This window comes from Chrysemys picta, chromosome 3 (genome assembly GCF_011386835.1).
Source record: "Chrysemys picta bellii isolate R12L10 chromosome 3, ASM1138683v2, whole genome shotgun sequence".
Classification (NCBI taxonomy): Eukaryota; Metazoa; Chordata; order Testudines; family Emydidae; genus Chrysemys; species Chrysemys picta.
This window is the reverse complement of record NC_088793.1, coordinates 48325962-48351343: the sequence shown is the minus strand read 5'-3', so window position 1 is coordinate 48351343 and position 25382 is coordinate 48325962. Positions and strand designations below refer to the sequence as shown.

The 25382-nt window shown below is 43.3% G+C and overlaps 1 protein-coding gene and 1 long non-coding RNA gene across 2 annotated transcripts; one reads left to right on the top strand and one right to left on the bottom strand.

The window, feature by feature from the left end:
* The first annotated feature begins 8947 nt into the window (after positions 1-8947).
* On the top strand, positions 8948-19245 carry LOC135982226 (uncharacterized). Its single transcript, XR_010599475.1, has 2 exons — positions 8948-8995; positions 18303-19245. It is a non-coding gene; the product is annotated as an uncharacterized LOC135982226 (long non-coding RNA).
* Positions 15083-17427, bottom strand: LOC135982225 (general transcription factor II-I repeat domain-containing protein 2A-like). The gene has a single exon (XM_065587837.1). It carries the CDS (start codon positions 17198-17200, stop codon positions 15392-15394), a length of 1809 nt encoding a protein of 602 aa, XP_065443909.1. The 5' UTR covers positions 17201-17427; the 3' UTR covers positions 15083-15391.
* Positions 19246-25382: the final 6137 nt, after the last annotated feature.

Genomic DNA, 25382 nt, shown 5'->3' with positions numbered 1-25382 from the left:
GCCTGGAAGCCAAACACTGCACAACAAACAAAACACCGCACCTTATTGCTACTCTGAATCTGTCTGGGTTCAGATTACAGCCATGGTTCACTTAATGTTTCTGTTCCTCAGTTTCCTTGTCTGAAATGTAAAGCACTTTGAGTTCTATGGATGAAAAATTATAGAAAAGTTAAATATTTGTATGTATGTCCAAAGTTGATACTTTTACCACAGATGTATTCAATGGGATGGATAATAACTATCCTCTACAGGGCCCCACTGTTTCGCACCACAGTTGGAGTCCAGTAAGGCTGCCTTCTTTCACCCACACTGTTCAACATCTACTTGGAGTGCATAATGACTGATGCCCTAGAAGATCACATATGCACAGTCAGCATTGGAGGGGTGGGGGGCACGAACAATCTCAAATCTTTGGTTCACTGATTACATTGAGGGCCTGGCAGGCAGCGAAGATGAATTTGCCAACCTTGTGAAACGATTGGATGAAACTTCTTCAAAATATGGCATGGAAATCAGTGCAGAGAAAACCAAGCTGATGACAAACAAACATGATGGGATCAGCTCACATATCACTGTCAGTGGACAAGAGCTGGAGACAGTGAAACAGTTCAAATACTTGGGGGCAATCATCACTGATGAAGGATCCAAGGAAGAAATTTGGGCAAGAACTGTGCAAACAACAGCAGCAGTGGCAAAGCTAAGGCCAATTTGGAGGAATAAGAACATCTCCCTGGAATCCAAACTGAAATTGCCACACACATTGGTCATCTCCATTTCTCTGTATGTGTGTGAGACATGGACCCTTACGGCAGAACTTGAATGGAAAATACAGGTAGTAGAGATGAGATGCTTCCGTAAAATTCTGGGCATCTCCTACTTCGACCATGTCACTAATGAAGAGGTCCGCAACATCATCACCCAATGCTCTGGGTCATATGAAGACCTCCTGACGACCATGAAGAAGTGCAAGCTGAAGTGGTATGGCCATGTAACAAGATCATCTGGCCTATCCAAGATCTCTTCCCCTGTACTGTCCCTTAGAAGATGAAGAAGAGGTATACAGAAGAAATGGATTGACAACATAAAAGAGTGGACAGGAATGGACTTCGCGGAGACTCAAGCACTGACACACAATCATCAGGGGTGGAGACAATTGGTTGATTGCTCATAAATGATGGTGCCTCAATGACCAGTGCGGTTATGGGAGTGATGATGATGATGATGAGGCACCACAAAGCCTTTATGATTTGTTGGGACTTCGTTTTAGCTTCAGCAGATGCAGTGCTGACCTTGTTTTACTAGTCATTGTAGGTTCCCCCCAGAAGCCACACAACCATGGGATTTATAACCAGGACTGTCAAAATGGAGGCAGTTACAGTACACTGTGTAAGGGTCAGAAACTATGTGAGGCTCTCAAATGGATGGCTCAGTCGATTATTAATATCAAGTTTTCAATTTTTTCAGAGCACAGACACGGTCATTCTTGTATGTGTTTTCACATCCCCTAGCACTATGGGACCCTGATTGACACCGCTGAGTGCTAGAACAATACTATCAGTAATACTTTATTTAATTTCATTAAAGTATAAAAAGGACAATAAGGTATGGGAGAAGGAGAGGTAGGAAGGCAAAGAGAAAACTGGAGGAAAACTGGGAAGAGAGGTGGATTATGTGTCAGTACAGTTACAAACACTTGTATGGTATTGAAAATTTATTCACCCACATACATCCAATGGGAAACGCGTGAACACTTTGGAGGCCCCTGTAGCTTTGAAAGGTTTAGTCGCCATTTCATCTTAGTCTTTCCTAATATTAGGCCCTCCTAAAGAGTCATTAGAGACCATGTAGGACTTGAACCAGTGGCCCAAGGTATTAAAAATGTAGATTTTCAGTAAAATTCTATGGGCAGAAGACACATTATGAATTTCCATGCAGTATCAGTAAGAGCTAGAGAGTGTTGAAATCAATATTTAAAAGGGTTTTCAAACTCACAAGCTGGCAGCAGGAAGGCAGAAAGTGAGAGTGCTAATAAGTTTGATCTGAGTAGAATTCAGTGTTAAACTGATAGGAGACAGGCAATGACCAGTGGAGACAAGAGTTAAATATATATAGCAATCAAGACTGGCACTTAGCAATAAATGGGAAACTCATCAAGCAGACAGTACGGCCACTCTACTGGGCTCCAACTAGTTAGGAGATGCCCTTGAAATAAGCAGCAGAACTGGAATATAGAATGGGATGAACTATTCCCGATCAGACAATGTTCCTGTTTTTGAATGAAAAACCAAGAGTGCCGAGTTGGTATTAAGCGCAAGCTCTTATGTTCTTGGGGAGATCATGGGGGAGCTCAAAGAGCAGTTTAAGTTATGCGTGGAAAATCAGAAAGTGTGTTAAAGGAAGCATTGTTGGCAGAAGCACAGCAAGTTGAGACCTTGGAGGCAATAGATGTGGAGGATTATGGAAGTAGGTGATATCAGTGAAAACTGGAAGCAGTAGGTAGAGCAGAAAGGAAACTTGTTTGGAGATATTCCAAGGAGACAGCTGCAAACAAAAATTTGAGTTTGGGTCTCTGATCTGTATTCATATTATTTATGACTATTTGTGTGCTGCAGGTGTTCATGAAACTGTCAGTGAACCCCACAAATTTTAGGTTAAGTGCTTATTCATCTGAAGATTTATTATGAGAAGGGGAGGGTTATGTACCTTTGTGGGATGCTAACCACAGCTGTGTAGCTCCTGTAGGAGACATGCTGCTGGAGGAGCAATGTAGACAACTGGACTCTCTAGAGGACCAAGAAATTCCTTTTCCATGGGTCCCTGGGATTGAAGAGTTAGAAGGTTACTGTCCTTATCTTCTCAGAGTTCCGCAGAGGTGGCAATTTGACAGAATCTCTGCAAGCTGAACCTCAGTTTCCTGACTCTGCTAATCTCTTCCCATGGATTGTCCACAGAAAAGTACAATTTGGCCCTAAAGTGATATTAGAGTAATTAAAAATTCTTCACTGCTAAAATAAATCAATGTGGTGAATGTGAATGGAGTGAGGAAGAAAAGATGAGACATCAGTTTGCAGTCATCAGTGCTATTAACAAAGTCTCTATTACACCATAGAAAACAGTGAATCCAGACTACTGTGTTTAATTGTGAGGCTGGCATAATAAGGCTAGGTGAACCCTAGGAGTATGGGAAAGCAGACAGGCTTAGCAAGTTTTGCTGCTGTCTCAACATCCCTGAGGTAAGCATGGACAATACTGGGCTTGCCCTGCTCTGGTTTCATTGCAGTTACAAAAGAAATGTAAAGTGTTGTTCCCCTATTGAGGGAAGTGTGTGGGGGGAAACAAACACCTGCCCACACAGTTATTCATCTAGAGAAACTTCCAGCAAGTCTCTTACTCAATTCATATAAATGAGCAAGTGCCCAAGGGAATCATGGTAGAAAGCTGTTCCAAAGTTTCTTTCCTGCCTTTTGGAATGAACTCAGGCAGAAGACAGATATCAGTTATTTATTCACTTATTTGGTTCAGGATTTTCTGCAGAGACAAGATCATTATTATGTCTACATTTTCTGAGGAAGAGATAGCTATATACCCTATTTGTTCCCTGCCCTCCACCCCTAAAGTGTGAAGTAGATTAATGGTTTTGGATTTACCACCAGTCAAGATTTTTTATGCATTTCCTCACATAGGAACAAACTGTAAAGAAGACAGTTTAATGAAGTCTTCATATATCTGTTATATACAGCAGGGGTGGCCAAACCATGGCTCATGAACCACATGTGGGTCTTTTGCAGTTAAAGTGCAGCTCGTGGACCCTCCCCGTGAACTCCACCTACCAGACTGGGGGATGGAGCTCAGGGCTTCCGCCCTGTGGCAGGGTGGTGGGCTAAGGGCTTCAGCACCTTGGGGTGCACCTGCAAGGGCACGAGGCTTCAGCAGGAGAGGGGCTGAAGCCCGGTGCCCCGGCTCTCAAACTTCTAAAGATTGTCCTTATGGGGCTCAGAAAGTCAGTAAGTTTGGCCATCCCGATATATAGCTTATGCAGTGATAGGCCTACTAGGTTCACCTGATATGTAAAACAGGCTCTATACAGTGGATTGTCATAGAGGTTTGTGGCTAGAGTATTCCCCGCATCAAGCCAGCAGAGTAGTAGTAAAGTTGAGTATCCCCTTCACCCCTCTATTATGCAAGAGAAATTGGCTGGTGGATCACTAAGTCCCATCCAAATAGTCACAGAGCCCCTGCTGAGCTGAGTGAAAGGGATGCAAACACCTTTTATAGAGAATTTCTTCCTCTACTCCAAATCCTCATGTACCAGAGCCATTCCACAATTCTAATGCTTGACAGGCTATACATGTCCAGGAAGGAGTAGGGCAGGATTGGTGCCTATATGGGTCATTTTAAAGACTCTGTTGTCATCTTTTTAAGGGTTACCACCAGTGATGAGCTGCCAGAATGTTAATAACTGGTTCCCTACCAGGTCTTTGGTGGCACATCGGCGGCGGGTCCTTCACTCGCTCTGGGTTTTCGGTGGCACTTCGGCAGCGGGTCCTTCAGTGCCGCTGAAGACCCGGAGTGAGTGAACGACCCGCTGCCAAAGTGCCGCCACCAACCTGGAAGAGAATCGGTTATTAAGCACCGCCCGGTGAGTACAAGCCCAAGACTCCCCACCCTAACTGCCGCCCAGGACTCCACCCCCTACCCAACTCACCCCGCTCCCTGTCCCCCGATTGCCCCGACCCCATCCACCACCACCCCAACAGACCCCCAGAACTCCCACACTGCCCGTTCCCCATCCTCTGACTGCCCCCCCATAGAACCTCCGCCCCCTCCAACCACTCCCTGCCTCTTATCCAACCCCTCCTCCCAGCCCTGGCCCGGCCCCCTCACCACGCTGTTCAGGGCAGCATGTACGTATGCTGCGCGGCCCGCTGGAGCTCGCAGCCCCACCCCCTTACCATGCCGCTCAAAGCAGCAGGAGCTGCAGAGCAACCCAAGAGCGGTCCAGAGCACTGGCGCCAGGCTCTGCGGGAGGGGGGAAGATTCTCCGCCGGCCCCTTTACAACCGGTTCTATACCGGCTTCTAAATTTAACAACTGGTTTGCGTGAACCAGCTCCAGCTCACCACTGGTTACCACTGAATGTTTTAAAGACATCCATAAAGAAATTGATTTGAAAAACAAAGTTGTTTTAAAGTCAGTTTTCCCTCCCTAATATTTTGGGAATTTCTGCACCAACTTTATGGTTTTTGCACATTATGTCAAAAATTTTAAATGGCTATGAAAAACAAATTATTTTAAAGGCACTGCATAGGAGATAATACTGCAAAGAACAGTGCTTTGGAGCATGAATATATGTTGCTTGCATATCTTCTCAAATAATGCCATTGTTCTGTAACTTTCATAAAGTCTCACTGTTATGAAATTAGTTGCTTTTATTGATTTCATTGGGTTTCTGGATTTCACCATGCATGCATTTCAATGGAACATGATCTAGAAACAACATTATATACAAGTGTTGCATACTGTACAATAGTTTAGATGATTTAATATATTAGTGGTGTAGCCTACTCACTGATCATTCAGTTAAAAGTATGCAAGCCCCGGGAGTCATTAATGGTGAATCTTCAGCAGACAATTCTGTGGATAGGCCAGTTTTGAAATAGAAGCTAAATATATTTAAGTCCTACAGCTTAACAGTGAAGGTTGTGCAACTGTCCAAGGTGCTCAGTCTCTCTGAAACTTCTACTTTGGGGGACATCAGTTTTTCCTCATGATTGCTCCTAGTCTCTCAGCTTTCAAAAGCTCATTGTTTCACATGCCATACCTTTAAATTATCATTAAGAAGCATTCGAAAATATGGTTTTAAGGAAATTACTCTGAAAAAACCTATAAAATATTTGAGTGATATGCTTTAGGACAGTTCACAGAACTTAATAAAATAATTATTATTTAGAATTCTATAGGAGAGGTTATTCTCTATGAAGTTTAATAGGATTTTTCCATTACATTTTGTACTGTTAAAATAGCTTCCCTTAGAGGATATAAGTTGAAATCCAAGGAGAGAATGATGGTTGCTTGCTACATTGAGACTCCATTCCAGGCTGGCAAACACAACAGCCAATACCACACACTATTGTTGCTGACCCTGAAGAAAGCTAAAACACTAGTCTGATTTCTTTAAATCCACCAGCTAAATTCTACCCTTGGTAAGATATATAGGTAGAAATACTAGACAAGTGCTAAACTTTACCTGTCATGGACTATGTAGCTTTCCTTCATTTATTATTCACCCATTAGTAGATCTGGCTATGGGAGAGGTTACTACATGTACACTAAGGAAATACATAATATGTTTGAACAGTAGCATGCCTAGCTATGTTGGCTTAGGATGCCTCGTTCTGTTTGTTGCACACAGAAAAGTTAGGCTACACTGTATCTACACTACAAGTACACCACTGAAACGTAGATACTTCCTACAGTGATGGATGGGGTTTTTCCATTGCTGAAGTAATCCACCCCTTCAAGAGGCAGTAGCTAGGCTGACTGAAAAATTCTTCCGTCAACCTAGCAGCATCTATACTGGTAGGTCAGCTTAACTACATCTCTTGGGGGGGGGAGCAACATAGTCAGGTCAACTTAGGTTTTAGGTGTAGACCAGGCCTCCGTTATATTTTTCAAGTCTCCCAGAAGGTTATCCCACCTGGGACTAGCAGCATGTAAGACAACTGTTCAGAGCCATTAGAATTACATCAGATGAACCAGAAAGTGGGTCCCTGGTGCATGTATCATTTCTCCTGTAGTGGACTTTCTCTCTCAAGGCATGTCATCTGCCCTCTCTCCACTAGTTTCTTTCCTAAACCAAGCAGTTAGGACTACACTATCTAAGCAGCATACACTATATATACATATATATATATATATATATATATATATATATATCAATATGCTGAAAGGCATATCACTCCCCTATTCTTTATCTGTCATGCAATCTAGGGTGTGTCTGTCATGCTAGTTCTGGCTTGCACAAGCCAAGAACTGAAGACATAACTTTCACTTAGTTGATATGCCACATGCTACTAAATACTGCACCCGTCTCACAATACCTCCAAACAATGATTGAATAAAGGATCTTCACACAGTGGAAGTTATCAGATGATGAGTGCACCAATGCCTGAACTCAGATATAGATCAGTTCATATATCCTTATCAAAAGGACACATACCCCAACCATAAAAGAGTGTGGGTAAGGGAATCTGAGCTTTCTTTCCACAGTCAAGGGATATGGCACGGTCATTGGGCATGCTCACCCACTAGCACCACCTGCTGAGACAGTACGGCATTACAGGTACTAACTGCCTCAATTTCACTTTTCAGGAAGCCAATAACTCCTCTTCAGGCCCTCTTGACATTTGACTCAATAATACCATCCTTGGGATTGGTTTATTATAAAACTCATTCATAACAAAGTCCAAAACAAACAAAAGGAGTGTCTGGCTTTCAGAGTTCCTCTAAAAGCTGATCTCTGTCTTCCCAGTTTCTATATATCTTCTTACAGCAGGAGCCCCAGCCTGCCTCCTGGATCTAGGTAATTCAAGCAATTCGTATATTTACCAGGCATCCTCCTGGAGCTAGGCTGCAATTGAAAGGCCATAGTCAGCTTCTCCCTCAGCTGGCCCCACTTGATATTTGCCTGCTGTAAGGGAGGAGGCAGCTCTTATGCTGGTCCTCTTCTCCCAGCTCATCCCCCATTGGTTGGGTGAGAGGGGAGCATTGCCCTTCCCACTCTGGAAGGCTCCTGGCTGCAGGCCCTTAAAACAAAAAACAAAAAAACAGAATTTCCTTCCAAGCCCTGCTTACTCCCACAACTGCTTCCTCTCTCCCCAAATCACCCAGATCCTTATGTCTTTAATCAGACCTTTCAGCTCTTAAGAATCCATGCCAGGTGACAGGTGGACTGACCATTAGGTACTACTGGCCATAAGGAGCAGACCACTCTGTCAGAAACCCCCTAATAAGTCCTTACATAAGTACAAAAGAATGGTGGGCACAGTAGCTAGCTACCCTCTGCTGGAGCACAAGCTAACTTATAAGGGGGTAGAGAGTAGATGTGGCCATGCTCTTGAGTTCTTCTCACCACACACACACTCCAGCCAGCAGAGCTGCATGGTGAGGGAGCATGCCTGTGTCCTGAGAATAAGCATTGCTCACTGTCAGTGCCTGCTGGGTCATAAGCCACCCCACAAGAATCAGGAAGGAGATGGTGCATGCACTCCCTCGGCTGGCTGGCACAGAGAGAAGGGCTGATTCTTGGAAGGGCAGGCCCAGTACCGGTGCTCTCCATGAGCTCTGGAAGGCATTGTGCTCTCCAGGAGCTCTGGAAGGCATTGTGCATTTCTGGGACAGGGCTCCTCAGAGCTCCCATGGTGGCAATGAGATATGATACTGACCCCGTACTCAAGACTATTCTAGGACACGCTGTCCGTACGTGGCGTATTGTGTTCCCCTTTTGATACCCATATTCTTGAACCAAGATTTACTTTTACGTGTATGACTGAGATCTCTATCAAAATACTATGTATAAATGCCATTTCTCTCTCTCTCGATTCAGCAGTGAGCTGAATGGGTGGGGCTCTGCTAATGAGAACTTCTGAGGCAGTGGCAGCAATGCAAGCTTTTCTATTTCCACTGGGTGATTTGGTTCAGCAAGTAACAGATTCCATGTTCCAAGGAGAATAATCAGCAGGCTTTTGGGTGTGGTTCCTTTGTCTAAGTTCTGATTAATGCCAACAGCTGCAGGAGCAAGGAGTGTGCTATATCCTTTGAAAATGATCATGTTAACAGCAGTTTTCTTAGAAAAACTGGGAACACCTGAACAGTAGGAATTAAGTGATGACTGTTCACACAGCAGAAATACTGGGGAATTCACAATGAGAAGCTAGGCCAAGGGGGCAAAGAAAGTGGCAGTTATAGAAAATGCTTCAATGCACCAAGTACTAATAGTAAGCATTGCTATGAGCTTTTCTCAAAGGGATTTGGGTTCTAGGGAATTCATATAGTTTTTGCAGACTCCCTGCTATTACTAACCTCATAAGGAGCAGTAAGACTAAAAGCTGCTATGATGTAGTATATTAATTGGGGGGTGGGGGGGAGAGACTGAAGGTAGAGATGAATGATCACTTTTTTAAAAGAGGGAAAATGGAATGTATTGCTCCTTGAAAGTGTTGACCTGGCAGTCCTGGAGACTAAAACCCACTCTTTCCACAGATAACTTGTTTAGAGGCAGCAGTACAAGCTTTCCCACATCAATCCTGGGGTTAGGTCCTGCACGCAGTGAAGTCAATGGCAAAACTCCTATTGATTTCATTAGGACCAGGATTTCACCCCTGATCTGCAAGAAGCACCCTTAAAGGGCAAGGCTGTAGCTGCTCTCCATGCTTAATCAATCCTTGGCTTCTCTATAAGCCATGGCTGTTGTGCCGGACAGTGAAATTAGTCAGGAAGGGAAATTTTGCAAGTTCAAAACAGAAAGGAACACTTTCATTTTTTATTTATTTAATTCACTTCCACCCCTTACTATTTTTCCTATTTATTAACTGGTTATTTTCAATTCATTGTAATATAAATCTTTGACAGGGCTGGCTTCCGCTGCCATTGAAAAGCAGTTGCAAAACTCATTATCATTTCAATGATGCCATCTCAGTCCCTTGATTTAGGGCCTGATTCTCAGAGATGCTTAGTGACCTCAACTAACCCAGCTTCAGTAAGAGTGTTTGCATTGGGCTACAGAATTTGGTTATGATGTAACATTGGGCTATTAAAGACACCAGGTGCCTCCCTACAAGTTTCTACAGCTCTACTAATATACAGCAATTTGAATGACAGCAGTCTGCAAGATAACTTATTTGCACAGATAAATGAGTGTGGTAAAATACAGTCTTTGGTCTGTAATGAGCCATATGGCGATCAAGTTAAAAGGTGGGGTAAGATTACAAATTTAAAGAGACTGTCAAATGACTCACATATGGAGATATATAGAGACAGCTATTATTTTAATGTAAAAAATTTTGTGACTGCATTCAGAGAAATGAACAAGCAATAGGTAGACATAATGCTATTAGGCTGCATAAATAGATCACACAAGGCTAAGTAAAGCTGCTGAATGCCAAATGGATATGCCACTAGTACAGATGAACTCTACCCACACACCTCTATTTCTGAAAATATACCAGATACAATACAGTTAATAGTCTCAGGGAAAATAATTGCTTTCTTTCTAACTACAAGCACCCTTGGCTCGCTGTTCACCTTGTACTATTAATGAGGTAGGGCTCCACAGGAGTCCTTACCTCATTCTGTGCATTTCCTTGTAAAGTACAAAGTGAACAAGGCAGAATTCCTCAGGAGACCTTAAAATCTCCTTCAGTGACACAAAGTCTCTAAAGCTTATACACCATGCACAAGACTGGGACTCCCTCCTACAGATGATACAAGATGCATGAAATAGGGAAAAAAAACAGGTAGAAACCACAGTTGAGTTATCATTTTACTCAAAAAATAATACCACCTTGTACATTCTGTTAAAGTTATATTAAAAGAACTTTAAGGTCACACAGTTAAGCATTAAAAAAAAAAAAAAAAAAAACCCACACTCAGGAAATGCCACAGTTAAGGTTGCACATGCCAATGTGACTCTGCCCCTTTGTACATATGCATTACTCTCCAATAATGGGCATAATCACACACTATTTCTCAATTAATACAATATGGTACAGTTTTTCCTTTCAGGTGTCTAAGGTTTAATTTACACATTTTTTATATAAATGACTTTCAAGGAATGTTTAATACAAAATTATATGTACACATCTACTTTTGTTAAAAAAAGTCTATTGGAAAAATTATTGTAATTCATATAATCAAGGTTGCATATATGATCTTAAGTGTTATTTCCTGACTTCTGAGCGCTTAATCATGCAATGGCTTTTTAATACTGTTTTTTTTAATGGAATACACATATAAAAGTGTTTATGTTATATCCTTTACACAAAAATCATCATTAAGGGCTGGTCTATAATTAAAAGTTTTACTGGCATAGCCGTGTCAGTTAGGGATGTGATTTTTTTTAAACCAGTTATGCCAGTAAAAACCCAGTTATACCAGAATAAAGATCCATGCCAGTGTAGTTTAATTTGGTTCCCAAAATGGAATACATTATTCTGGCATAACTGCATCCACACTAGGGGGATTTTGCCAGCATTGTTAAAGCAGCAGAACTTTTAAGTGAGGACAAGACCAAACTTTGTGTTAAAATTGCTAGACAGCATAGTCCAGCAATACAAATGAAACAAGCCAGGGAAAAGAAACAGTTAAGCCACTCACTGCCCCATCAACATTTCACTGATCACCTTCCTTTCACCACCCACACATACCCACCCAGTCACAGGACCACTGATGCACCTGTGAACTCAAACCATGTTTTTTGTTAATGAGGATATGCTTTGATTAATACTGTATAAAGCTATGTGGCTTTCGTAAGTTATATTTTGCATAGTTTGTGTGTGTGTGTGTGTGTGTGTGTGTGTGTGTGTGTGTGAGAGAGAGAGAGAGAGAGAGAGAGAGAGAGAGAGAGAGAGAGGGGTCAGATTGTAAATGGTGGTTACCATTTATGTTTTGCTGTAACGTTGAGGAATTGTATGCATTGTTGATGTATGCTGTCACACTTGTACAAAAAATGTAATCAGATTTTAAGCAATTACAAATTGAAATCAGCATACGTGAGTGCAGGTGTGTGTTGTATTTATGGTGAGATTTAAGAATACAACACACAGTTTACTACAACAGATATCCTTTCTCTTCCACCTCGTCCTGTCCCTGCCCCCTCTAGCGCAAGGCATGCTTTTTTTCCTCATGTTTCCTCCACACAACTCTACTTGCCTCTTTCCTTCTGACTCACCCCCTGTGCCCTCTCAATGCACCTAGACCACTTTGACACCACCACCTCTTCCACAAATGGTGCAGGGTGCACCTGGAGAACCAAGTATGGAGTGCAGAGGGAGAAGGTGGGAAGGGGGTGAATGGGAACGAGAAGGCGACATGGAGGAGAAAGAGGTTGGGGGGGAGAGGGGGATTGGAACCCAAGGGAATGCCAGGGCTTGGAGAGAGAGAGAGAGAATTGACTCTGTACCATGCCTTTGACACTTTAATGCCCTTACACAGTGCTGCTGCCTCATCCCTTGGGAAGCAGAAGGAACAGTGGGAATGTCTCCTCACACAGACCCTGGGCACCCCAATCAACCCCCACCCCCATACACATACTTCAAGTTACTGCTGCATCCCCATTCAACTTCTCTCATCTTCCCAAAACTCTGCTGATATTGGAAAGTCTTCAGTGGCTTGGTCCTCCAGTCAAGTCACCAAGTCTAAATGAACCCCTTCTGGGGTACTAAAGAATGCAGTAACTAAATAGTCTATTTGCCCTCACTAGGTCTTCAGCCCTGAGTCCTTAAAATTCAGCCCTTTTTTGGGCTCCTAGATAAGGCTTGTCCTTTTGGGGTTTATGGCACTTTACCTGTGGCTGGTGGGGGAACCCAGACCTGACCACTACTCTGGGTTCCAACCCATGCACCCTATACACAGTAGCCATGTAGTGCTTACTCCAATCCATCACTGCTATTTCCCTGGACCTCTTCCTACTGGAGCCCTTATCTCCAGCCCTCCGGTTCTGCTCTAGCTCCAAGGCAGCAAGAAGCAACCTTCTTCACTCAAGTCCCAGCCAGAAACTGACCAGCTAAAGCCCAGCAACTCCTTTTATCTGAGCCTGCTGGCCTCTGATTGGCTGTTGCTACCCCTTGGAGGACCAGGCCTCTCTAATGCACGAGATGACTGCTCTCGTAAAGCCATTGTAGGAAGCCCTGAAGGACAGAGCTTTGGTGCTCTTTTCCTCCTGCCTTACTGCTTCCTGGGACAGGGTGTAGTAGAGCAACTTGTCCTCCAGCAATGAGCCACAAAGGCCTGGCATACCCCATCCTAGGGTCCAATCCAGCAGAACATATTCACAGTCTAAGGAGTTAATCAAAGGGTTCAACCTTATCAATACTCTCCCCCCCCCCCCCGCATTTTTCTTTTGAAACAAACTTGTTGAAATTGAAACATTTCTGCAAAACATTTCACTTTTGATGAATTAGCATTTTCCAGTGAGAAAATATAGCATCAGATTTCTAATCATCTCCACATAAGATCACATGTAAACATGTTTCCTCATCTTTTCGAAGATTCACAACTGTCCATTTTCTGTCTGTCCATTTTTTCCTTCTGCCTCTTCTCTACAGGGGCTGCACATCACTTGGATACCTGAAATATTTATTGTGGCAAAGGATTTAGTAAGATTTTAACAGGCTGCCAGTCTTTGCTTGAAACACCCAACCCAGCCAACCCTTATTTTGTTAAGTGAGCTTTGCTTATTCACTGAAGCCAATTACTTATTGCCCCATCTGGATATGAAAAAGGTTGGAGGGACTGTCTAGACAGGAATTAATATGCGAGTTGAGCAGTCCTGAGGTAGGACCCCTAGTACCACCGAAGCCCCGAGAGAAGGCTTGAGCTGAACTTTGTTTCATTACTGCCAATTTGTGTTAATAAAACCAACCTCCAGGAAGGGGATGAGTCTGAGCTGTACAGAGTGTGTAGATGGTGTCTGAGAGCAAGGATGAGAAATGCACCTGCTTGCAGACATTTTTATGGATAATCAGAATATCAGCAGCAGTTTTACTAGATTAGATTAAAAAAACAAACATGCTGCCTCTTGATATAAGTCAACTAAATGCATAAAGTAGCTTAAGCTTCCCCTTAGCCATGTTATTTCATAAATTGCCTATTATGGGGTTTTTATACTTTCCTTTGAAGTTTCTAGCACAGTTATATCAGTGACAATTAAGTCTGGCAATTCTTACATTATTCTAGTATGGAAAAGGAGAACAATAAATGGATAGTATCAGAGGGGTAGCCGTGTTAGTCTGAATCTGTAAAAAGCAACAGAGGGTCCTGTGGCACCTTTAAGACTAACAGAAGTATTGGAAGCATAAGCTTTCATGGGTAAGAACCTCACTTCTTCAGAACCTCACTTCTTCTGAAGAAGAAGTGAGTTTCTTACCCACGAAAGCTTATGCTTCCAATACTTCTGTTAGTCTTAAAAGTGCCACAGGACCCTCTGTTGCTTAATAAATGGATAGACCATAGGGCTGGAGAAATTTTTCCCTAGCAGCCTTAAGGCTTGAAATCAGGGAATATTAAATATCTCACTGTAGTTGCACATTAGCATTCAGCTGTTATGGTAAATGAGGGCCATATAAGCCCAGAGATAAGATGAAGCCAGAGGATGAGGTAGAATGTAACATTGTGCTAATAGGGCATTCTCTCAACTCCATACCTATTGTTCTGAGGGCTCGCTTAGTTACTGGAGACCATACTTCCCCTCCTTCTCATAAATATTGTTTGGCTTTTAAAGAAAAAAAAAATTGACCTGCCTGCTCCCAGTTCTTTTCTTCCTGGCTGACCCCTTGAAAGGATCTATAAGGTTCTGATGATTTTGATCTGGAGCCTTTTAAAGAAGTCTTCCTTGGATGATTGATCAGCCAGCCAAGGGAAGGCAGAGGCAGTTATTACCTAAGGAAGTATGGCAGGACTGTTATCTAGGGGCTTCCTTATATGTATCTGGTGTGTGTGTGTGTGTGTGTTAGTGTTATGTCGAGACAGGGATGACATTGTCACATCCCCTCCCCATACAGACCTCTAACTGTCCCCCTTCAACCAGCCCCTGCAAAGCCTGATCCCAAAATGGTCGTCCAGCAAGACACATTTCTCAAAATTTAACTTCACTGATTTCTGAAGAACCACATTTTTTGCTGACCACATTCTGTAGATACTTTGGAAAGTAAAAATCATTGTGTTACTGTGTCTGTCCACTTCTTGGCCACCTGTCAGGCAGCAAATGTCCTGGAGGCCAGATGTGGGGGAGGGAGGGTTGAGGCCCAGTCCTGCTGGGGGAAGAGAATACAATGCAGCATACCTTCAAAGCAGTTAAAGCAGGGGTGTCAAACTCAATTGCACAGGGGGCCAAAACTCAAAACTCGCGGGCCGAACAGTATAACCATTTATTTAACAGACTAAATATTTATGTTTTTTAACCATTAATATGAACCAAAATACAGGATATCATTCCAAAATAAATACATTTCAACTTAAAATATTTTGCTCTTCATAAAAAAATATCCTGTCAATACAATACATTCAAAATCTGTACATGCTGGAATATTAAAAAATCTGAAAATATAAATAAAAAATTGAATTTAAAGCAAAAGTATAATCATAACAAATCATAACATTCCATTTTCTTGTCCTATTTAGTCAGAGCCTGATACTTGGAGTCTTTTCTTTGCAACAAGTTCGTTTATGTTTGGGGTTAGGTTCTGTGTTGTGAAGATTCTCAGGATCGATTGCAGGTGTTCATCAGTGAGGCGACTCCTGTGTGACGTTTTGTTAATTTTCATCACAGAGAACAGCTGCTCGCACAGATATGTGCTGCCAAACATGGACAGGATTCGAGCCGCATGTTGGCGGAGCTGCGGCATCGCTTCAGGAATGAAGCGAGTGAACTGTGCTGGCCCCGCAGTGTCGTACTTTGCCTTCAGTGTCCCGTTACATTGCAGTTCTATCAGCTCCATCTGCATTTCTACAGGTGCGGTTTCCACATCGACTGCAAATGGGTTGCGAAGCAGCTCCAAGTTACTTTTCTGTGCCTCAAAGTCACTGAAGCGCCGTGCGAACTCAGTGCGCAGCGCGCTGAGTTTTTCAGCAAAGGTGGCATTTGGGAAAACTGTGGCACTTTCTTGGTTCCGTATTACTTGGCAACAGGGAAAGTGAGACAAGTTGCATTGGTGCATTTGTGTCTCCCATAAGCGCAGCTTCACTTGAAATGCCTTCACTGCATCATGCATATCGGTTATTATGTGCTCCCGTCCCTGGAGTTGAAGGTTTAAAGCGCTAAGATGCGACGTTATGTCAGCCAGGAACGCCAACTCACATTTCCACTTTTCATCCCGCAGAACTGTGCAGTCTTTCCCCTTACTGTCCATGAACTGGCAGATTTCCTCTCGCAGCTCAAAGTGTCTTTTGAGAACTTTTCCCCGACTTAGCCACCGGACCTCCGTATGATATGGCATATCGCCAAACTCGCTATCTATTTCCCGCAGAAAAGACTGGAATTGGCGGTGATTTAAACCGTGGGCTCTGATAAAGTTGACGGTTTGTGTTACAGTGTTCATCACATGATCCATTTTTAGGACTTTAGCACTCAGCGATTCCTGGTGTATGATGCAGTGATACACTGTCAACTCACCGGCACAGTTCTCCTCCCGCATCTTTGAGCGCATCCTTCCCACCAGTCCATTTTTTTCACCACACATAGCAGGTGCGCCATCTGTTGTAAGTCCAACGAGTTTTTCCCACGGCAGTTTCATGTCGGTTACACTTTGAAATACATTTCCAAAGATGTCTTCTCCTTTCGTTGTCCCGTGCATCGATTTAATGTCCAGTATTTCCTCTGTTACGCACAAATTGGAATCCACACCACGGATAAATATCGCCAGCTGTGCAGTGTCAGTCGCGTCAGTAGTTTCATCCACGGCAAGGGAGTATGCAACAAAATCTTTTGCTCTTTCAGTCAACTGTGTTTTCAAATCAGTCGCCATCTCACAAACCCGATTAGCAACAGTGTTTCTGCTGAGGCTTACATTTGCAAACGCTCGCGTTTTATCTGGACAAAGGACGTCGCACACTTTCATCATACAATTCTTTACGAATTCCCCCTCGGTAAACGGCCGTCCTGATTTGGCGATCTCTTCGGCCACAATGAAACTTGCTTTCACAGCAGCTTCACTTTGTGATTTTGCTTTGGTGAAAAACGTCTGCTGGGATGTCAAATTCTTCTTCAACTCCTCTACCTTTTGTAGCTTCTGTCCTGCGCTCAGGTTTTTGAATTTGTTCTCATGTTTCGTCTCGTAGTGCCGTCTTAGGTTATACTCCTTCATTACAGCGATATTACTCCCGCAAAGGAGACACACTGGTTTACCTGCCATTTCAGTAAACATATACTCATTCTCCCACCGGCTTTGAAAGCCTCGGTTTTCAGAATCAATTTTTCTCTTGGCCATTGTTGGGGTCTAGCTTTGATTTGAGATTAGCGTTGTATACATCAACAGACCGCGAACTTGAACCGCGGCTTGCCGTTGGCGGCAATTGCACTGCATCATGGGATTTGTAGTGTGTGTTATTGGGGCGTCATATCACAGGGCCATTAAAAACAGATATATAAAACGATTTCGCGGGCCGGATATAATTGTACGGCGGGCCGGATGTGGCCCGCGGGCCTTGAGTTTGACACATGTGAGTTAAAGGGAAAGTTTTGCATTGCTATGCCATGTCCTAGAACACTTAGTAAAATTTCAGGATCTTTCCCCTTCATTTTAAGGCCAACTGTCAGGCACGCAGGCAGGGAGGCACTGTGGGGCCTATTCCCAGTTCAGATCGCCTTTTGGGTGAAAGTTCTCCATCTTAGCTCAGAATTATGTTGATTCCCAGTCTACTTTTCTCACAATCCTGGAATCTAGCAACATTTTTCATTCTGCATGAACTCCAGCTGGTTCTGGGGGTTCACCAAGAGCGCAACACTGTTTCAGCAACCTTCATAGTTCATCCAACATTTCCATTCAGTAATATGATGTGGGGTGACCATTCTCATGAACATCTCCCTGGCATAGATTGAGGAATCCCCACCACAGGACTGAAAAGCCATTCTCTTTCCATTCAGGTACCTGAAATTCCACTACGTCCTCCAAAGGAAGACCAGCTTTAAAGGATGAAAAAACTACATCTGGTCACATATCCCCATGAAGGAATTAACTCTCATTCCTTCTCTCTCTCTCTCTCTCTCACACACACACACACACACACACACACACACACACACACCTACCTATGTGTGCCTAATGCCAGAGTGAATACTTTAATTTGTTAAAAATATAAAGTGTTTGCCTCACCATTATTTGCCTCCAGTCCTTCCTCAGAAGTAGCAATAGCTTTCTGAGAACCAGGGCACAAAATGTGGAAACAGTTATGTTCCTTATATGTTTAAGTGTATCAAAACTGTGGCCTTCTAAAGCAAAATTGTGGCCTTTACATTGTGGGGAAGTGGAAATTGTGTAGTTTTCCCCAGGTCCAAAATACAATGCTTTCTCTCTCTCATTGAATTGGCAGGACCTTTGGCTCCTGTGACTGAAACCATCCTAACAAGAGGTCAGGATCAGCACTCCTGAAAGAGCGAGGAAAACTTAGAAGGGCAATGGAGGACTTATGTGCTGTGATGGAGCGGAGAAATCAGGAGCAGTCTGAGTTCCTGAGAGGAAAATAGGAGTGGGCTCTGCAGCAGGAAGAGAGGCTTTTGGACCGGTTCCTGGAGGAGAAATGGCATCAAGAATGGGAACACACCCTTATGGAATGGCTAATTGGATTAATGTCTGACAAAGTGTAGTGTCTGCCTGCTGCTGAGGCCTCAGGACAAACTCATCTGTCACCTCCTCCATCAGCAGACCAGAGTGCCGCTATGCCAAACAACACTCCTGCTGGGCAGGAGGGCAACACTGGGCCAGCTGAGGTGCAAGGACGCCAACAATAACCAGCCCCCATAGCTCCTTTTTGAAGAAACCCCAGTGTGGCTCCAAGAGCTATCCTGCCTAACCATTCCCCACAGCTGAGTAGGAGTAGTAGGAGAAATGTTCAAAGAAATTAAACTTTGGGAACAATTCTCAGATGCTATTTTTGTGTTTTGAGAACAATTGTGATAATTGGGCCTATAAATTTACCTTATTTGTGAGCTCAACTGCAGAAAGTGTGTGAAAGTTCATAAAATGTCACAATAACCTATAACAACAAATGTTGATGGGAAAATGTATGAAGGGGAGACAAAGACATAGCCTACTGCTATGACTCAAGGATTGTGTTAAGGTCATGCCTGGTAAACAAGAAAAGAGTAGAACCAGAAATCAGTGACCCACAATTGGTGTGTCAGAAACAAGGTCTAGTTGGTGAACAAAATAATAAGGGAATGGGCTGTTTCACTCACCCTTCTCTTTGTGGCTCCTTGAAGAGACTTTGAGTGAAAAATTGGCTACTACAGCAAGCTTCATCATAATGGCTGTCATCCCCACCATCTCATGGGACCACAGGCCGTTATCATCCTGATCCTCAGAGATGTCCTGACTAGACCAGGCCAGAGAGAGGGACCCAAATGATGTAACCACGTCTATTGGATCCTGCTGAATCACAAACACCACCAGGGATGAAATGGGATCAGACTTTAACAACAACAGCTCCAGCCCATCTCAACTAACTTCTTCTCTTTTCCCCACAAGGACAGTTATTACTATTTTGATACCATTTAAGAGACGGTCAAACAAGCAAACAAGGGAGTTTTTACTTCTAAAAACTCTTCAGCTAATGCAAAAGGGAATAAGGGATGTTGTTAAAATAAAAGAAAAGATGTTAGTTACATTTTAAACGCTCTAACCTTTTTTCTTCTTTTCTGTATCTTTAATAAAAGGTTTAAAAGATTTTTAATGGTATGTTTGCCATGGTATTAAGCAGGCTGAGGTTTCTGTATACCAAACCCTGAACCTTGTAGAACACTGTTCAATGTAGATAAGTATTGGGTTAGGTTGAAGCCTTTGGCCTACATATTCTATCTCAATAAAACAGAACTGTTATGTTATTTTGCTTCTAAACTCTTGACTTCTGACATTTCATAGAAAATTGTACTTGGGAAATGGTTTGGGGTTTTGTTTGTTTTTATATGCTGCTTTGAGAAATAATTTGCTGCAGTACTGTGTGTTTGTGTGGTATTATAATGTCCTAAACCTCTTAAGATTGAGTTACACACAGAAGTTCTTGTAGTTGCATGTGTGTGGTTATTTTTTGTTTTTTTTTGTTTTTTTTTTTAAAGAAAATATGAACATTTGTCTATCTGTAACAACCACAGATCCTGGTCATTGGCAAGCAGGACTGAACCAAGGACCTGTGGAGTTTAGTGCATGAGCCTCTACTGCATAAGCTAAAAGCCACATGGCCCTTAGCTAAGGCTGTAGCAGACTCATTAATCTCGAAGTGGTCTCAGTGCCACTAGACGGGACAGAACACTGCACCCATCTACCTGCCAGTTTCAGTAAAATTTAAAATGTATTTCACTGTGTGTGTCTTTTCTCTCCAGTACATGGTGAACTGAAAGTGTGTTCTTGATTGTATCATTAAACCAAAGGTTTTTACCCCATGTCATTGCATGGTGTACAAAATTTTGCTGGGATGGCTGCAGAAATCTTTTAAAATCTCACCCAAAGTTCAAAAATATCACAAGTCTTAGTGATGTACATCAAGGATGCGGAAAGTTGTGTATGTTCTCCACGTTGGAATATGTTTGTTACTTTTCCAACACAGCTGATGTCCTCCAGAGAGTCTTACTTAATTCCTTTTATTGCAGATGTTGAACATTTAAAAATGAACAAACAGGAAAAAAAAACCCACCAGATGGAACATACTAGTGTAATCCATCTTTCGGCACTAGCTTAGTACCAGTATGATGTGTGAACAGGAGGGGGTAGCTCACAATCTTTGGACAAGTTCCAAAGTTTCTGTTACCTGGTCTTATTTCATGGTACTGCTGGCATATGCCTGAGTCCTCCTCCTGGTGTGCTAAAGAATAAAGCTACTTGGTGGTGCCTCCAATGAGACAAAGGCTAGGGCCCACACAGAACTCACAAATAAGTCAAACTTACACAGCCAAATAAATTAAAAGCAATAACTATGAACTTTATGTGAGAATTAGAGTAAAGAGAAATATACAATCAATACAAATATTAAATGATTGACATGATTAGAGAGAATAATACTTTTTAATTATTAAAAGCTATGCTGGCAAGCACACTAGGTCACATGACCACACACTCCTCTGCTGTTCCTATCCAAAAGTGACTCCCCTCTCAATTCCATCTGTTCACCAGGTCTCAGATATCCAGGTGGTGCACATGGAGACTTGTTGCAAGTCTGTAAGGAGATCCTGTTAGAAACACACTTTATTGTAGCAGGAACTGGCAGTGCGGGTCTTGATGATCCAGGTAGATGAAAGTCCTTTCACAGATGCATATCCAGATGGCTTAGTAACTGGCTTCAGTGAATGCAATGAGGTGCTCTAACTATAAGACAGGGTAGTCACTCAGGTTCATTTTCTGGCAGTGTGGTCAGGAGTTTGGTGCAGGCAAGCAAGTCCTCCCTGGGTACAGTTGCCACCTTTCTAATGGTTGATAACCAGACTGCCAAGGCCCCACACCTGCTCCTTCTCTTCCCCCTAATGCCTTGCATCTGCTCCACCTCTTCCCTTGAGGCCCTTCCTCCGCTCTTCTTCTTTTGATGCCCCGCCCCTTCTGTCTCCTCCCCTAGGCCCTACCCTCTTCTCCGCCTCTTCCCCCAGATTAAAAAAAATGGACCTCAGGCTTATCAAATGGCACCCGGACACACGAGCCTCAAACCAGACTGTCCAGATGAAACCTGGATGGATGGCAACCCCATCTCTGGGGATTGCTGGAGAGAGCTAACCATCACCTCCCTTCTGGAATGGTGCCGACAGTCTTTAATGCTCAGAATCCACAGGTTCAGCTGCAAGCAGTTTGGGTCTCTGGATCCAAAATCTCAGATCTAGTGAGGGCTGTTGCAGGTCAAGCAGGCTGCAGGCAGTGGCAGGAAAGCCAGGCTGTCTCCTCCCGTAGCTGACAGACTGGTGGCAGGAAGAACGGATTGTCTCTTTCCGATACTTTTCTGCAGGTTGAGGATACAGACAGGCCAGTTGCTGTGCTGGCAGGCTTCAGGGAGACCTTCTTCCCCTCCTCTCCCCAGCTGGTCTCTGCCATGTGGAGGGAAAGCTGGACTATTCATAGCCTTCCCTTCTGCTTTCCTGGGCATCTGGGGCTCTGCCCAGGGTCAGAGACTGCTAGCAGTGCTGCCTAACTGTTCTCTGTCCTCTAACTGGCTGTTGATGACTTCTGTTGTTTCCCCTCCTCCCATTGGTGAGGGAGGAGGGTTGCCAGGGTGACTGGGAGGATTGTATCTCTCTCCCGCTCCTGGGGGAAGTCAACAGTGTGCAATGACTGGGGTGTGGGAAATCACAGCAGAGGGTCAAAACCAAAGACAGTCCAAAGTACCAGGCTTAAGGTCAGAGACGGAGAGGGAGTCAGGTGCCAGGCCAGGGGTCACTGCTGGAGACAGCATCAGTGGTAAGGCTGACGGCAGGAACCTGAATAGGGCAGAACAGCAGGAACTGGGAGTAGACTGTGTCTGGGATGGGAGGACAGGAATCAGGAGCAGGCAGGAATGCAGGGATCAGGTGTCAGGTAAACAAGAATGGTCCATAGTCTCATCCACCCAAGGATTCCTCTAGTTGCTCAGACACCTTCCTGTTGTTACTTCCTCATTGATATGGTACTCCTTAGCCAATCAGGGGAGCTAGATGTTTCCCCCAACTGGGAGCTTTGGGGGCAGGGTGAGCTAGCCCTTCCCTGGACCCTCCATAGTTACTCACACAAGCTGCTAGGTGGCAGTCATGGCCTGAGTGCTGCCTGAGGATCCCTGGCCCTGGGTTTGAGGCCTGTGATCATCAAATCATAGAAGATTAGGGTTGGAAGGGACTTCAGGAGGTCATCTAGTCCAACCCCCTACTTAAAGCAGGACCAATCCCAACTAAATCATCCCAGCCAGGGCTTTGTCAAGCCAAGTCTTAAAAACCTCTAAGGATGGAGATTCCACCATCTCCCTAGGTAACCCATTCTAGGGCTTCACCACTCTCCTAGTGAAATAATTTTTCCTAATATCCAACCTAGACCTCCCCCACTTCAACTTGAGACCATTGCTCCTTGTTCTGTCATCTGCCACCACTGAGAACAGCCTAGTTCCATCCTCTTTGGAACCCCCCTGCAGGTAGTTGAAGGCTGCTATCAAATCCCCCCTCATTCTTCTTTCCCTCACCACAGCACAGAACTCTGTCATGGACCCCTGGGGGCCCAAAGGGTGTGTCCCTTTGCTAAGGCAGCAGGGCTACATTAGGAATTCCACTCTCCTGTACTATCCCCCCTACCCAGTTCTTAAACACATTTCAACAGACCTGTTAAGAGAATCTGAAATAACTGTGAATTGCAGTAGGTGCTGCGGACAAAACACAGTCAAAACAGTAACATAATGGTTGCATTTGTCCCCCACAGAAATTCCCCCCACACCTTAGAAAAGTTCAAAGATACCTGTTAACAGGGGTTCAATACAGGTTTGAAGTGTGTTATTCAGTAAGTAATTCAAATCTCAATAGGTCACAAGAGACTGCAGTGCTCCCTAGCAACAACCACTTAGCAAACCACAAAGCCATTGTGTAAATTCAGTTAAGTGGGGTTCCCCATAGAGTTGGAAATCAGATTAAGGACATACAAAATGAGATGCAAGGCAATGAAACAATAGCTGTACTGTCGCCATCAGCAGATGTGCACCACAAGATGGATTGACAGTGCATCAATGTTGCTGAGAAGAATTACATACACTGTCAGTAGTGAGAAGCACAAACACATCACATACCTGCTTCCGCCCTTCATATCAGAAACCCCATCCCAAGCTGTAAACTCATTCTAGGTACCCTGTACAAAGAAACAGGTTAAGAATTTCAGCAAGTGAAAATCACCTGATAAAACCCATCAGAAGAACTTTTCCCCCCATATGTATGTTGGCATGTGCCCTCATATACAATTAAATCAGCTTCACAGAAAGGCTGGCCCTCAGAAGAACAGGGTGGATGTCATCCTCTGTCTTCCTGCACTACCAGAATGTGTGCATATATGGCATCCCTAATTTCCCTTACCCATCAGGACCCAGGATCAGAGTGCATTTGTGTAGGATCTGGCTACCTGTACAGAGTTTGTGAATGGGAAGTGTCCTGAGCCTGCTTGGCACAGAAATACTTGCCTTTATCCACACAGAAATACTCATCTTTACCCTCACAAATATTATGCAGTGCACAGCAGAGCACGATTTTATGAACAGAATTGGACACACTGGCATCCAAATGCGCCATAAACCTTTCCTTTCCTCCCCATGTTAGTATTTATTAACCTACCTCTGTGGTCCACCAATGCTTGCAGAATGATGAAATATATCCTTTGTGGTTCACATACTCACACTCCTTGTGATGGACAAATTCTGGGCACATGAGTACCATTGATGACAACTACATAGTTGGGAAACACCATCCTCTGAAAACCAGGTACTATTTCATGTTCTTTTTTTATGCTAGCCATCTGGGTAAAGCACAGTATTAATTGCCTCAGAAACCTCTATAACCACAACCCTAACAAAAGACCCACAAATATTTAATACATTTCAATTGGTATTCTATTGTTTAACAGTATGATTAAAGCTGTGATTAATCGTGATTAATTTTGTTGAGTTAATCACATGAGTTAACTGCGATTAATTGACAGTCCTAATTCTAAATCATGCAAGTAAATAATACTTATCCACAGATGAAAAAAATACAGGGAGTTCTTGAACAGCTGCATAAGACATGGTGTTAAAACAACTTGTTATGCCCATAAAGGTCTTAGCATCCACAAGACACAAAATCTATCATTTGATACTTTCATGAAAATTGAGTCCGTCAGTCGTTCATTAGCATTTGTAGAAAGTATTTACTGTAAATAATGCACACTCTCCACTAGTGAACATATCCTTTAAAGCAGCCTTGCAGAATCATCATTAAAGATAAAGAATAGGGCTGCTCTTATTCTTAATATTCTAAAGAGCTGTAAATGCTTGCAGTTCTCTAGGACCACATTATCAATTGTTGTTGGTACATTATATTTTCAAAAGAAAAACCATCAGAATTCAATCCTCCAGTGGAGCCTATGGTAAAGCCAGCATTTTAGAAGTAGTACAAAAATTATATTATTCATTCAAATTTTCAACCTTATTTTATGGTGTTCTTTTCAATGGGGGATGTCGACAGATTAATGTGTTATTATGAGATCATGTTCCATTTCATAGCTGCTGTATGGGAAAAGAAAAAAAAAGAAAAGGGCTCTATCCTATTTTCATTCTAAATAGGGCTGTGTGGCAAAAAGAAAAAGCCAGCACATACAAACTTGAGAGCAGATGCCTTTTGTCAACACAGTCAGCAAAGCCTCATTTTATTGCAGAAGTAGGTGTTATAATTATAGGCCTGATGATCGGCAACCTTTGGCATGCGGCCCATCAGGGAAAGCC

Coding starts and splice junctions, on each gene's coding strand:
- LOC135982225 (XM_065587837.1), bottom strand. CDS start 17,200: ATGGCCAAGAGAAAAATTGATTCTGAAAACCGAGGCTTTCAAAGCCGG.